At 38.0% G+C, this 16,034-nt stretch overlaps 2 protein-coding genes across 4 annotated transcripts; both read left to right on the top strand.

The window, feature by feature from the left end:
- Nucleotides 1-4,534: 4,534 nt before the first annotated feature.
- LOC144678916 (homeobox protein Hox-A7) lies at nucleotides 4,535-7,872 on the top strand. The gene is made up of 2 exons (XM_078539012.1): nucleotides 4,535-5,049; nucleotides 6,026-7,872. Exons 1-2 carry the CDS (start codon nucleotides 4,656-4,658, stop codon nucleotides 6,256-6,258), a joined length of 627 nt encoding a protein of 208 aa, XP_078395138.1. The 5' UTR covers nucleotides 4,535-4,655; the 3' UTR covers nucleotides 6,259-7,872.
- Nucleotides 7,873-9,184: 1,312 nt separating this feature from the next.
- LOC144678914 (homeobox protein Hox-A6) lies at nucleotides 9,185-15,902 on the top strand. 3 transcript variants are annotated; one of them, XM_078539009.1, is made up of 3 exons: nucleotides 9,185-9,408; nucleotides 14,490-14,872; nucleotides 15,069-15,896. In XM_078539009.1, exons 1-3 carry the CDS (start codon nucleotides 9,257-9,259, stop codon nucleotides 15,326-15,328), a joined length of 795 nt encoding a protein of 264 aa, XP_078395135.1. In that variant the 5' UTR covers nucleotides 9,185-9,256; the 3' UTR covers nucleotides 15,329-15,896. The 3 variants fall into 3 exon arrangements, 2 of the variants coding, with proteins under 2 accessions (XP_078395135.1, XP_078395136.1); XR_013576212.1 differs by lacking the exon at nucleotides 14,490-14,872 and having other exon boundaries at nucleotides 9,280-9,408; nucleotides 15,069-15,173; XM_078539010.1 differs by lacking the exon at nucleotides 9,185-9,408 and having other exon boundaries at nucleotides 14,443-14,872; nucleotides 15,069-15,902.
- The last annotated feature ends 132 nt before the right edge of the window (nucleotides 15,903-16,034 follow it).

The raw sequence follows: 16,034 nt of genomic DNA, 5'->3' as shown, positions 1-16,034 counted from the left end.
CAAATGGACATAGGTATTAGTTTCTTGACAGTTTTAAAAAAAGGTTTCTGTGCATTTCTGATAGCGATTTCTTGGTTGCAGTTTTCTTTCATGGCCAGGAGATGGCAGTGTTAATCCACAGAAGAATTTAAAAAGAGTGCCGCCAAGCTGCCAAAGAGTGCAATAACTGCTATAAACTGGGATTTATTTATACAGTAGGTTGTAAATAGGATGAAAACATCTACCACAAATGACACTTGTAAAAATGGACTGAGGTCGATGGAGTATATTCATTTTGAATCCATCAACTCATTTGCGGACAGATTAATTCCGCTTGACACGGGGTTTAGAAATCCATTTGTACTTCAGTGTTTTATTTTTAATGTACAATAACACGATTTAAATTGATTATCTCCCACTTCGTTCCTCAGTCTGCTCAGCTGCTTGTAACAGGGGATGGCGGTTAGAAGTTGAGTATGTGAAATAGAAATGACGTGAGCTATTATATGTTCATTCGTACATATATCAGCGTTAATATACACATACAACGAAGTACATGAACGCGTACGCACATTCGTGAACACACATCCAGCCAAACATACATATATACAGGCATACATGTGTGCAATCACATACCTATATGCACTCACTCTTGTTTATCCTGAAATTCTCGTTGGAGACCAGTAAGAATTAATTGTTAAATGTGGTATATCCTTGGGGTCGAAAAAAAATAACTTAATATAGTTAAATTTTCTGAATATTTTATGACTAGGCTTCATATTGTTGTAATTTATAAAACTACATCTATCGACGAAGTAAGTGGCGTTATTAATAGCATGTTGTGAAATGCCCGTTTGATGTAAAGTACTGAATAGTAACTTTCAGAAATGTCAATAAATCGTTAATAACTTGGCTAAGTGCTATAATGGCACCAAAGAAAGTCAGTTAGGAGGATACTTGTTTAATTTTTTTAACCATGCCCACATTATATTTTCTCATTGATTCAAGTTACGGCGTATACACTGAACTGTACAGATCTTCTCAATGGGAAGCGTCGGGCGAACCCAAAGGATGTTCATCTTGTTTATCTGCCGACTGGTTTACTCCAATAACGACACCTGAGCTTTCACATACATCAGGAATTCGAAATCGCGAAGCAGTTTTTTTCTAAGTGGCATAATAGTTTATACCTTTTGAAATTAAATCAGGTAGATTCTTCACGTTATTAAAACCTGGTGAATTGGAGTCAACAATTCTTGGGTCATTTACACACTTGCCATCATGTGAATGATACCAATACATTTCGTGATATATGGTACAAAGCAATGATACTCGGATTCATTAGTATTTTTAACCAAACTTCAGTGCAATGTATACAATTTTATTTTCAATTAAGATATACATATATAATATGGGTACATTTCCTGTCGCAGCACAGTACCAAACCGGAATTTAACTCCAGCAGGCACACACTTCCATTTCCTTTAATAAACTGCACAGAAGGAATGGGGGACTTTAACAGCCAGATAATAGATTCGAAATCATAGCAAATGGCGTGTAACGAAATCGAGATATATGCATTTCAAACTATGCTGACAGGAATGATGTACATTGTTATGTAATAGCAATTCAAATATACGCTCGGTGATCACTATGCGATTTTGTCTATTGAAATGTGAGTGAGCCGGTTGCAAATCAGGATTATCTGTTACCGTGCAACATAATCTTAATGGTCCACATGTGTTTGTAAGCAGTTTAAAATAAAATTGTAACAATCAGTTCGAGATACATAAAAAAAAACACCATCAGACATACAGCCGTATCCGGAAATACAGGAGAGACTCAGATTAAAGAAACTGCCGTTATGATTTAAATTTCTGCAAAACATAACGCCGAGGCAACTGAGTGTGTTTTGCTTTCTATCATCCATCCATCTATCTATCTATCTATCTATCTATCTATCTATCTATCTATCTATCTATCTATCTATCTATCTATCTATCTATCTATCTATCTATCTATCTATCTATCTATCTATCTATCTATCTATCTATCTATCTATCTATTGATTTTTTTGTAATTGCATATTTACCAGATTAATTTCCTTCCTTTTGGTACTATACGTTGTCTCCACTCGTGGACGCGCAGGCATAGTTTGAAACGGCTCGGTTTATAGAGACAGCGTAATGTGCTGTCCAGCCATATGATTCAATTGTATTTTGTTCCAAAAATATGCGGTTACATTTGAAGTTGCATCCATAGCAATTTACTAATTAATGCGAAAATGTGTTCCGTTCATTTTGTTTTTGCACTCTCTCCAGCTCGAATTAGTAACACTTGTGTCCTGGCCAATACATCCTGACATCCATGTAATAGAATTAAATAAGCAGTTGGGATTGTTACTAAATAAATCTTGCCCGTTCCTTGTAGGTGCTTTGTCGGTAAATTTATATTTAATGTGATAATGGAACACACGAGTAATTAAAATGTTCAATGGAAGGTTAGAATATCTATTTTACTTCTAAACAGATGTAAGTGGGGCCGTGCAGGCGGAATGTTCGCCGGTTAACTGTGCGAGGAATCCCAGGGTCCGGAGAAATAGGGAAATAAAGGACAAAATAAAAGTGGGGAAAAAAATCCATTTGCCCAGGCATGTATTTCAAATTATTGCGGGATGAGATTTTACATGTTTGGCCCAACTTTGGTGTTTTTAACAGAAATTTGACTTCTGTTAACAGCGTTCTTTTGTTATTATTGAATTGGAAATATATGAATGAAATGCTGACATTACTGATATCCTGTTCAATTATGTTGTATTTTCATCCACTCTTCCTTTCCTTCGATTTTTATTGCTCAAGTTTTCATTCCTTTGCAATCAAGGAGCAGCCTGGAGTGGTAACCCATCTTTAGCGAGGAATCCTCAGACCTGGAAAATCTGTTTTAAAAACATGTTCAGATATATTTATTATGTATATACTCGTTCCATCTCCTGGACACAGCTACTCGCTGTTGATTGTAATGATTTGAACTTATTTAGGCTCTTAACATTTTTATGTCTGTTCGGCCTGGCAAAATCTTTGATACCTCGGCTTTCCGGATATAACTTGATGTTGGAAAAGTTTGGAATTCAACTTAAGCGCTTCCCGGAACATTCACATTAGCGTATCGTTCGTCCAAGGCACTGGCGGGAAACATGGATATTGCGGGCAGTTTGGCAGTTTTGTATCTAACAAGGACTGTTCTTAAACGAGCCAGGGACGAGTGTAGTGTAATAACCTCCTGATAACCATCCCCGCTGGTGTTAAATCTGCCTGCTTAGCACAAGGATTATGACATGACAGAGATCAAAAGAAAATAACATTTCCTAATATTAGAGAAAATAATTTCCCGGGCGGAAATGCACATACATGTTTTATTGCAATAACCCTTTACTTTCGACGTACCAGGTGCATGGTTGGTGAGACTGTGGATCTGTTGTAAACAGTGGGATTGCATTCCTCCGTTTAACACCGACAAATATGCCTATTAATGTTGCACTTTAAAAGCAACGCTTCCGCTGGGAAGGAACCAAAAACCTAAGTGGAGCAACTGGACAATGTGCAAGGAAATTGTGGACAACAGCTTCGAAGGCAAGTTCTGTGATCTAACGAAAGGACCGGCAGAGAGAGAGAGAGAAAAAGTTGTAAAACAGAAGGAGGAAATGATACCGGGGTAAATCCCCTGCGGGGTTTTAATCAGATTACCTAGCAACTCCAAAAGGTTTCCATCGCATAGTTGTTGCACTGAAACCCGTCTGAGGAAATGTGGTAATCTCCAGTGTGAAATCATGCATTTCAGTAAATCAATATCGAAAACACGTTTGAATGTTAGCAAAAGAAAAAACGGGAGTTGACAACAGACGCTTCACAGCTACCCTGAGCGGCGCTGCAGCAGTGTGTATCTTGCATCTGCAGTCCTCAGTAAAAACGCACAGATTATTTTCTAATCTAGAGATTACGTGTGCACTGAGCATTAATTCAATAGGGCTCCAGCTTCTCTGGTGTTGTACAGTGGTTTCATTCCACTGCAAGACAGCAAACAACTATACAGACAAGGGGAGAGACAATGGGGAAGAGCTCATTTCTTTTAAATGAAACGTTTAACCTTTTCTCCCGAAATGTAAACTGATCCTTAATATTAGTCCAATGTGGCCATGTAACTATTCATGAAATATGCTCTTTTCTAAATCAAAGCAAGACGTTTCGTTTATTATGTCCAAGCAAACGTTTCATTCCACTTCCAAATTCATCATCCTATTTTTAAAAATGCTGGATACATACCTGCGTTGCTAAAACCTTCACATGCATGTGGGACAATGGCTTGCAAAGTAATGGTGAGAAGATACTGCGCTTTTAAAGTTACACAATCTATCTACATTAATAATACTGCAAAAGATTATCTATGACTTTTGCACAATATATTTTTGAAAATAGTCGGATAACATGCTATTTACCACCTGTGATGTGGGATGCTATTGGGTGACGGGATCACATGGTCAGGTCACGTGAATAGAAATAAGTCGGGCCGAAGGAAAATGGGTGTTTGGTGTAAATCGGGGGTGTAATGCTGCCATATATCACGCTATCTCGTAAAACCGACACTGAAGAGTCTTGGCCAACAAATCACCAGACAAAATTATGAGTTCGTCGTATTATGTGAATGCTCTTTTTCCCAAATATACGGCGGGGACATCCGTTTTCCAGAATGCGAATGGCTTTACAGAAGCAACTTCTTGCGCTTTTGCTACCAACTCACAAAGATCCAGCTATGGAGCGGGCGCCAGCGCCTTCCCAGCCCCGATGGCCGGGCTGTACAATGTTAACAGTGCAATCTATCACGGCCCTTCCATGTACAACACAGGTTATAATCTAAACTCAGATTCCTACAACCTGCGCTGCTCTGCCTTAGACCAGAACATTCCAGTTCTTTGCAGCGATCTGAGCAAACAGGGTTGCGAAAAATTGGATCAGCCTAACGTGCACCCTCAAGCAGAGAGCAATTTCCGGATTTACCCCTGGATGAGGAATGCAGGTATGGGACATAAATGTAACATAGCTATGAGAAACGTGCAAATGACCAGTTAAAATGAGCGCCACTACATCCTGAAGGTAGTTAAGAGTTTTAATGATATCTGAGGAACAGTTCCTCAAACGCATGTAGTATTGTATGCAGATAGCAATCATAAAACTTTTATTGCACAATTAATCAGTACAATCCTCGTAAAAGCACTCGACTTCCGCTCCTTTATAGTTAACAGCAACTCACATATTGCTTGTTTACCCACTTTTATCAACATCAAATAAGAGAACTATTTTTTAACTGATACGCGGGAAAACCGTATATTCATGAGCCAATGTCGAATGATATATTCCAGCTTGAAAATATGTTTACAGATTAGGCAGGCCCGTGGAATTGAAGATTTTTTTTGCATCTCTTGAAAGATCTTTGGGCCCTCGTAAAGCTTTTCCCCTTGTAGATGTAAGTTCGTATTTAAAACGCACCACTTTAGTGCTCTGATATACGAGCTCTAACTATCAGAGTGAACCTGGCGGTTGCAATTGTTGGCGTTAGAATCTAACACATTAAAAAAAAACACGCATGCAGGCGTAAGGTTTTAGTTACCTGTCATTTCTGTGCCTGAAATGTTAACATTGGTGTTCTTTATCTTGGGTAAAATAACACTTGGGGTACCCGCTTGGATGCAAGTAAAGAGTTAAGAGTACATAGTGACTTTCACTGAAACTTGGGATATATCCTTAATTTTTAAATGCGTTGCCAGAAGATCCCGTCGAGATTCCAAAGTGTTCATTTGCACCTTAAGCCAGACCATTGACATCTGAATGTCTTGTTCAGTCGCAGATATTTTAATGAGTTACGAAAGAGGCGAAGGGGAGTTAGAAAGGGCATTAATGGGTTGAGTGGATTCCTTGCATTTTGTATTCTTAAGCCTTATTTTAAAAAGAAACCACGTTTAATGGTCGGTGTCCTTTCTTTCTCTCTTTCTCAGGTCCGGATAGAAAGAGAGGGCGGCAGACCTACACGCGTTACCAAACCTTGGAACTGGAGAAAGAATTTCACTTTAACCGATACCTGACTCGCAGGCGGCGGATCGAAATTGCCCACGCTCTGTGTCTCACGGAAAGGCAGATCAAAATCTGGTTCCAGAACAGGAGGATGAAATGGAAAAAAGAAACCAAAGCTGGGAGCTCGAACCCCACAATCGAGGAAAAACAGGAGTGAAGCTCCCAATGAATGAACTGCCAATAAAGCTGTTCTTTAGCCGCTAGCCATGACTTTTGACTAGTAAACCACAACATTGGACTATTTCAGAGATGCTGTGCATTAGCACTCATAATACTACCTATATCTTTTAATAACCTCTTTCGAAATCATGCCTGTACAATTTAAAGTTCTCTGGTTTTGTTTGCAGTCAAAATCATGGGAATCAGAATGTTTATCGGCGTTAGGCAGAAAGATAGGAATTGAGTTCAGAATCCGTGCTTTCGGTAATGAAGGGAAAGCGGGAGCAGATGTTACAAGAAAATCAATAAAATTTGGAATGCTTGTTTTCTCAAGTTTAATTGAGAACCCCCCTCCACAACAATAAAATGAAAGTGAATGAAATTCGAAACCTTTATTCTTCGTCATTAAAACGAAGGGGATAGGGTTCGGGCTCTGAATCTCCAAAAGTACAACCAATGGGACAATGTTAGCCGATAGAACAGAATGTCACTATCGTTCTAGTCAATGTACTGTCAAATTCAATCACTATCTGTTACAAAATATATCTCATGCACTGAGCTATTTCTCAAACTTACTTTTCCTCCGCTAACATGCCTTCTTCATATATTTTAAAGTGTTTCTGCTTACTATCCACAAAATAAAAAAAAAAAATACCGTAATAGGAGGTCCTCATTTTCAATTCAGTCAGAGATCAGGTACTTGAGCCATTCTACCCACATGTAGCAAGAACTGACCGAAAGCTAACTTGTCGAGTGAAATAGTTCATTTCCGTTAAATTCTTAGTTTTTATTATTTCCTACATCATTTCTTAATTGTAATTAACAGGAGGAAGAATATTCCTCTTTCACATAGCAATGGAATGTAACTACCTACACCACAATTGTGGATACCTTGCACGTCTATGGAAACTACCTAAATGTTTTAATTTAACATTCGTTTCTGAACACATAGTGTTGTTCTGGGAGTCTTGACTTTTCGCACTTCTTCAAACAGTACCCATAATATGAGAGTAAAAATGTGAAATATATTCTGATGTATGTTTTTTTTATGAGGTGCGTGTATAAAGCCACTTTATAACACAAAATAGTGATAACTACCTAGATACCGGTTTACATTTGACGCGAATGAAATCGTTTCGTACTGTGCTTAAATGCTATACTGTAAAAAGCAAAGAAACAGTGGAAATGGAAGGGGGGGATTTGCGTTCTTTCCCTTCGATCAATGGCATTAAAATATATACTTGCTAAAGATTTCAAAGAAACCATGTATTACTGAATGATGTAATTGTGTTTCTTTAAGTATGTTGTACCAGTTGTCTTATACATGTGTACTATTTAAATTATAAAATTAAAATATCCAATAACCAAAAGTAATAAAGAAACTATGAACTGCATTGTCGACTGGATATATTGTGGTTCCATATTCGGTGTGGTATCTGTCAATCGGAAGTTTTGCTTTGTAATCTGTGTATGTGTTGTTAAATAATAACCAATGTTAAAGATTTAAGGTGCAATCTATTTAAAATACATGTATTCGTTCCAGCCATGTATACTTTGAATGGAGTCTCTGTAGGCAAACAAAAATGAGAAACATTAAACGGTGCTTGGAAAATACGGTCTCGCTTTCTTGCCTGAGCGGTTAGCACCAAATGAGTGGTTAGAAGATGTGTTATTAGGACAGAAGTAGCATCATTACTAACATCAATTAAATGTAAATTATTTCAAAAGTGGTACAGAAGTATTTATACACCGCAGCCCATCCAGTGCCTTCTAATTTGATTTCAATAAACACATTGATATATAATTTTTCTACACGAAACTGGTAATTTTTATACTGATTAAAAGCGAACATGAGAACGTCGATGTTAAAATTGTGCAATTTTGATTACCATTGGCTAGAAGCTTTTTTTTTAAAAAAAACAAGGCAATATTCAAAAGCGAAACATTCCAATTGGGACGGTGATGGGCAAAAGTTCCCACTGAATAATCTGGATCCGACGCCTGATCGGGCTCATTTCCATTTGAGAGCAGGCTGAGAAAAATGGATAGGATGAGGACATAGAGAGCACAGCCCTGTGCAATATTTGGTTTCATTAAAAAAAATAGATTTGAAATGAAGAGAAAAAGAGCCGTGTCGCTCTTGTCGAGCTTTGAACGAATCTTCGGGTAAGCGCAGATCTTATATGCTCATGCAGTGCGGCACTGTAACTTGTAGTTAGATCACACAATATGGGCGAACTCATGGCCATTTTTAAACTGTAGCATTTTCAAAAAAAAAAACGAGTAAACTAGATAAAATATCGATAGATCTGATGCGGTTACACTTCAAACAGGATAGATCCGTTACAACAAGAGCCTGGGTGCAGAAACAGTAATGATTCTTTGTTTAAAAAAAACACAAATTGCAACCTGGTGTTAACATCATGATAACGTGACTTCCGAAACGGGAAAATTATTTTTCAAAAGCGTGGAAAAAATCTTTAATAATTTCACAATTTTAACTTGTCTCTTTGTTAAAAATGGCGTCTAAGACCTGCCTCCTAATAGTCATGGAGAAATGTCATAAATCCCTTGTTGTTTTATGAAAATTTACAACTTTGCAATAGAACTTTACGAGTTGTTCGGTTTTTCCATTGGCCACTGAAAGTCATGTGGAGACTAACCGTGAACATGAACTTTTTATAATTTCCCTTGCGACTATAGAGCTGCATTCTTTTGCTAAGCGCGTGTTGGTTCGGATGTGAGAGCTTGCGGGCTTTCTCCAACGCATATTTAGTTCCTTACCACCGCCCCCCACCTCCCCCCCTCCCACCCCCCCTCTCTCCTAGCGCAGTGATTATTGCCCATGGAGCTTCAATGCATCGAAGCTTTCAGCACAGATCTCATGGCTGGCAGCTACGAATTCCTCCACGGAAGGTGGAGCATTGGATTAAAAAGAGCCGGCTCGGATCCGCAGGGCAGTTTCCTGCAAATCGTCACCAAACGCCGCTGGCAGAATGCGAGAGCCATTGGCCTGGGATGTAGCTGAACGGACAGCTGTCAAACTCGCACGGGCTCTGCAAACACTGACACTGGGGCTTAGCAAAGAGGATACCCGGTCTGTACAGAGCCCGGGATTGACAGGCCCAGGAATAGACTCGACAACAAGGTAAGGCCCACTCGCTCTCCTCAGCTTCCCTGTTCTGCAAAAATAATCTTGAAAATGCCCTTTAGCAGAGTTATTGTAGAAGTACCCCACCCCGCCCCCTTTACAGATCTTTAATTTGTCAAAGTTGAAGGATATGATGCAAAAAGTGCCGATCACCTTCGGAATCTATTAACTGGAAATGTAGCATTGGTTGAGCATGTATTTAAAGTAATCTGACCGTTTTAGGGCAGCTTTAATGTGTTTGTGTTTTTCACAATGTTTTTCATATATATATATATGTGTGTGTATATATTTGTTTTCAAAAGAATGTGAATAATGTTTCTGACGTGGTACGTTCTGGTTGATTTGACCGACAGTCCTCTTGCTCTTTGCATAAAGGACAAAAATCGCATAAGTAAAACACAACCCCTGATCACGTTTTAAAATGTCGTAGAGTGAGAATCCTGAGGATGCGTTCTCGTTTTAATGCAAGCTTTTGCAGATTGTATGGCGGTGGGGGAAGGGGGTGAAAAAAAACACTTATTTCAGTTGCAAATAAATTAAATAATCTGCCGGCTCCAGCGATGGCGATGCCCCGTCTTTCACTGAAAAAGTGATTTATTTCTTTTGAATCGCCGTTCTTGCATGGCGTAAATTTCGTTTAAGATACGATGTGTTTTAATAATATATTTTGATTGCTTTCTACGAAAATTATAGCAAGCTAATGCATGTCATACGTTAAAGACAATTTACTAGCGTTGTCTGGGAGTCGTCGTCCCTAATTATTTGTTGTTTACTTCTGTGCTGATGTTGTTGAAGAATGAGAAATGATCAAAGACATCGTATTTCGGATGTGAGCATGCAAATTTGTCTGTTGTTGTTTTTACTTAACGCGTAGGTTGTCTTTCTGACACTGAGACACTTAGCCCCGTCTGACTGAGAATGTGCGTTCGCGTGGATATTGATGTTTGCTTTCCTTTTTGAACTCATTGCTGCCACCGTGTGTTTGGAGTGTGGGTAAACTTGCGTTGCTGCTGCAGAGCGTCGCTCCTGGTCATGTGTTACTGATGAAATGGTTGACTTGCATTCTTAAATTAACCGTTCTATGTGTTGCTTTGTGGACTTGTCCAGTAGTCAACAATTTGCTTACATAATATCGGGATGTCTTGAATTCGATTAAAGTGGCATTTGGAGCGCTTTTACATGAAGTTAATTGTTTAGATGTAAAATGTCGTAACTATGGGCTTTGCGCTTAGAAACGAAAGATAACCCCCTGTACGCTTGGTATTTCACCCAGAGTATATCAGGTCTTTGAGTGGAATATTTATATATCTGCAATACATGCCCGCGATTAGTCATTTTGCCTTCATCGATCGTCAGTAAATAGTTAATATTTACGAAGAAAGTTAGAAGCTAAAATACGCGTGTTTATGGTTAGAAATCGACAATGACATTTAAAAGTCAGTTTATGATTGGAGATACTGAAAGAAATATTAAATCCGTTCGCTGTGAATCGACGAAGCCTCCTTAATGGTATGCTTTAACTGTAATAATAGCCCATAGTCATGATATCAAGGAGAGTTTTTATAGATATTGTTTTCTGGTGTAAGAGCGAAAGAAACGTGATTTCGAATTTAACGAAGTGTTTGAATTAACCCCGGAGTTTAGAATGCATAACAAGAAACACTGTCGTCAATTAATCGAGAGATTAATTGATAGGCCCGTTCTGTAGTGGTTAACTATTGCAAATTTATTTTAATCTCTTAAAATACAACTACGATTAACCAGAAATTGAAAATAACATTGATCATTTAAATACGTTAAGAATTGCGACTCTAGAAGGTGTTACAGTTACCACAAAGTAATTGGAAGATTTATACTGCTTCCTTGCAATAGTTGGTTTAAATAGCGGTAACTTGTTAACGAGATATGAGCATAGCAATAAGTAATATAACGAGCCAGTTGGGTCAAGGTAACTTGAAACAAGGCCTCGCAGTTCACAATTTGAAAGAGGAAATGCTATTTCATTTCAGAAGAATGAGGTAAGTGGGCTTTGTGCTTGTTTAAGTGCCGCTGTTTTGTAATATCTTTCTTAATTGGTCAAATACACTAATCGCTGCAAACTAGGCCCCAGTTATATCTCCTAAACCAAGGGAAATCACATATGCTGTTACTAATTAGGCTGCACCAGTCCTGATCATCACAGGAACAAGTAAGACTTGGCCAGAAAATTCCCTTATTAACGACATAATAAAATCTAATTTACACACTTGTGGATTTTACAATATTCCAACTTTCTTTTTTTAAAATAATGATTGACATTCTCTTAGTTCAACGGTGCTAAAATTCAATGCATTAAATTTCAGATTCTGTCTGTTCACAATATATTATTTCGTATTATCCTTCGGAAGTTTTTGCTGTCTGCAAGGAAATGCAAATACGTCACTGGAAAGAATACATGGCAACGGCTGTATTGTAATCTTTAGCAGTCCATTTCCTAATTAATTGTAACCTAGTGTGGATGGAAAATTAATTGGTACTGCATTTTCTGAAGCAGAAGCGTTATTTTCAAAAATGAATTCCAAAATATATTTTCAAAGTGTAGGTTGGAGATGCAAAGGTTCAAACTGCTTTGCGTTGGTTTCCGTCCCAATGAGAAATACAGATCGAGTTATAGTTTAATACCTTCTATTAGCTCTCTAGTAGCCATTTACCCCACTCTGTGTGTTCATACTCTAATTATATTGCCCTATTTTCTCCAGTTTTCACAAGACACGATGCAGCAGCAGTTGTGAAGTGGTTATTAGTTGTTCCACCTAATTGGAAAATAATGGCTGTGTGTTACACATTGCCCTATTGTTCATCTTTCAATATCACCTTTTACTCATCTGTATTTCGGTCATTTGCACCAAACCAACTTATGCGAAGATTCTCCATTATAAGTGTGGAGCAATTGTGGGGACTTCATTATCAAACCTTTGCGTTTGTGTTCTCAACATGACGAATAAACGAAAACCGAAAACAATACGTAAAGCAAACCATAAACAGAAAAGATTCAACATTGATGAGAAAACTTCGAATTTATTAAAATGCAAGATACAATTGGGAGAAAATGCACAAATTGCAGTACATGGTTAGAGGCTTTAGGGTAGAAACTGAGGAAAGCGGCAAGCGTCGGCCTTAATAAGAGGGTTGGAAACTGGCGTGTTCTTGCACGTTTTCCTCCATAATTGTGCTGCATTTATACTCACAATTCGAACAGACATAGCTTTTGACCTCGGCCAGCTTTCGGTTTGTTTTTTTAGTCAGTCTACAATCAGGAAAGAAAGACAGGTATAAGCTTTCAGGACTGAAAATTAACCTACTTGTGGCCTTTTAACAACTTGTAATCAATGAGTTAGCATCCATCCCAAAGACGCATTTGTAACGTTCGAAAATGTAAACGTGTCCGACTTCTAAAATAACCGCGTTCATCATTTCACCTTAATTTCTAATCATTGCCTATAATTAGCACGTTTCGAGTTCGGTTATAGGTGCTGTAGCAATATTTACTAGATTACTGAAATATTTTCCCTACAAAATATAAGCATACTCATATATATATATATATACATATATATACACATATATAAATATATATGTATTGTTTGCAGTGCCCTTGATATTTCAGTATGTGATGTAACCATTGTTGACAGGAAAGGAAACCTAACGAGATAATGAGATCTTTAGCAAGGAGCCCTGGGCTTCCGTCCTTTCACTGCGATCTGATGCCGCGCTCAGGGCGCAGTAAATGCTCTGTTATTCCAATACACAAATGTCTCCATTGAGGTGTTCAAAAATGCCTAATTATTCCAAAAGAAACATTCCACTATTTTATGGTCGATAAAACCGTAACAGTGTGCAATTATGGAAAATCGAAGTTGGGATTTGGGGAGTATTAGAGAATTTCAATCGCATGCAATTAAAACAACATTTTGATGGAAGGGAGCCATATACAGGCTTATCAAGTATAAAATCGAGCCTCTGTGTGTTTGCAGGTCGCTTGGCCGTTTAAACAAACCCGGTGAACGTTGGTTAAACACTTTTATTGTAGAAGTACTGTGGCGTTTGTGTGCTAAATGCACATGTATATGCATGTTTTAATGAAGAGCGCTTGTGCAATAACAATTACTCCTACACACAATTACTGTGAGATCTCTTAAAGCTGAGATGCCGCGTTGCGCTCCACTGTTGGGATTTTCTTTATAAGAATATCAAAATTAAATCTATAAATCATTTCCCTGAATATACACCCTTACCATCAGGCTATTTCTATTTATTTCAGTATGAATTTACTGAATACAACATTTAGGGATACTTGATGTTGTGGGTCTCAGTAGTTGTAGACGCTATTGTTCTTTACCGAGTTGAAAATGGGCAGAGATACATATTATGGAGGGGCTGATGTCTGATGTTTCTCAACTAGTCTTCACAAGCTAGCAAAGGGAATGTTGTGCTTCTAAAATAACAAATACAAGTGGAAAGAGAAGTAAATAGGAATAATCGATTCTTACAACGGTTGCTTACCTATCTAAACTACCCTGTGAGTCTACCTAGAACGCACAGCTACAGAACTCGAGATTTGTTGATTTATTTCTTTGCACTCTCTATTTTCTATCATCTATCTTCTAATCATTGTTGATCCAGCTATTGTTGGATGCGTAATGCAGAGCCATATTTCTATATGTGAGGTTATATAAAATAGTACGCACAACTATATCCTGTAACCTAATAGTGTTCTTATTGGGTCACTAATATTCCATTAAAACCACCTCTATTATAGTTCAGAACTGATTTGGTTGTTTGTAACTTTGCTAGCTCAGTCGCCGGATCTCCAGGGAGTTTTTTGAACCAAAGTCGGTTTCTATTGGCCAGAGACTGATCAGCTGGTTATATTTGCTGCTGTCGCTTTGGCGCTCGGCCATCCTGAAACAAACCACCTCGATGACTACTAATAGCTAAACCACATTGTGTACTAATACATAACAAATCATATTACTACAGAGTGTGGAGCAAATGAGTTCGTATTTTGTGAACCCCACTTTCCCTGTTTCACTGCCCAGTGGCCAGGACTCCTTCCTCGGACAGATCCCACTCTATACAACGGGGTATGATGCTCTAAGGCACTTTCCAGCTTCCTATGGGGCAGCGACGCTCCAGGACAAGAGTTACTCGTCACCTTGTTATTATCAACAATCCAACTCAGTAATAGCTTGCAATCGTGCATCGTATGAGTATGGAGCTTCGTGTTTCTATCCTGAAAAGGATATAACCAGTGTTTCGCCATCCGGTAGTGGAAAGCATAGAGCCCAGGATGAATTCTTTTCCTCAGACCAACATTACAAAACAGATTGTGCGCAAAACAAAATTTTAAGTGAAGAAGGAAACGACCGGAAGTACAGTACTCCAATTTATCCTTGGATGCAACGAATGAATTCAAGTTCTAGTGAGTATTTATAGCAAAAAATAATAAATTAAACTTGACACTTAGCTCCAACTTAACGTAAAGAGTGCATGCATAAGTTAATTGTTATGTTAAATGCAGCACACTTACTAGAGTCGGAAAATTGAACAATACCCTTAATTTGATATTATTAGGTGTTTCTTTCAATTTATTTTGCATTTTTGCTTCCACCATACAGGTTCTGTATTTGGGCCACATGGGCGTCGAGGACGACAGACCTATACACGATTCCAAACTCTTGAGTTGGAGAAAGAATTTCACTTTAACAGATATTTAACTAGACGCCGCCGGATAGAGATTGCGAACGCCCTCTGCCTCACAGAACGTCAGATCAAGATCTGGTTTCAGAATAGGAGAATGAAATGGAAAAAGGAAACCAAACTTCTAAATACAACAGAATCCAACAGCGAAGATGCAGAGGATAAAACAGGGGAGTAAGAGCGCGAATTTGAAAGAAGTTAGTCTGGGCCTTTCTGTTTGGTAGTGAGTTATTATGTGCTCATCCTGCTAAACAGTGCAGAAAAAAATATTCGTATTTCTGTTTGCTTTCGTTGCCCCTCTCTTTGAGTTTGTGTCAATGTATAAGTGGTAGGGGAAGTGTTCAAATAACTCCGCATTCCACAGGATACTATAATTATACGGTATTTAGGATTAATTGTTTTATAAGTGCGAAGTGTGAATGTTTCTGCTTCTAGAGTCGTTACTATGTGATGATTTACTCCACAAATAGTATTCTAATTGTTTCAATGGCTAGTTTTAGATATTATTTGACAGTCTTCAAATAATGAGCTTAGTAGATATGACCATTTGCTATTGATAAATATTGTATTGTATATGTCAATACTTTTAACCGTAATATTTCTTTTTGATTTGTTTTTGTCTAATTGAGAGGACGCAGTGCTCAGTCAGCTTGTGCCATGTTTTCTCTACCAAGAGAAACATTTATATTTGCTTCTGACTTGACAGTTGTAGGATAAATAAAGTCAGCCTAGCCACGCTATCGTTCTTAAATTGAAATTTCGCGAAAAAGATTTTCTTAAATATATATTAAATATATACAGTAATATATATATAAATAAGCTAGCTATCCGATTTCTAAGAGATTAGCCTTCAACTAAAGCTGCCGAAAACTTTTTGTATTAAA

Source organism: Cetorhinus maximus, chromosome 3 (genome assembly GCF_964194155.1).
Source record: "Cetorhinus maximus chromosome 3, sCetMax3.hap1.1, whole genome shotgun sequence".
Lineage (NCBI taxonomy): Eukaryota > Metazoa > Chordata > Chondrichthyes > Lamniformes > Cetorhinidae > Cetorhinus > Cetorhinus maximus.
This window is presented reverse-complemented; position numbering and strand designations above follow the sequence as displayed.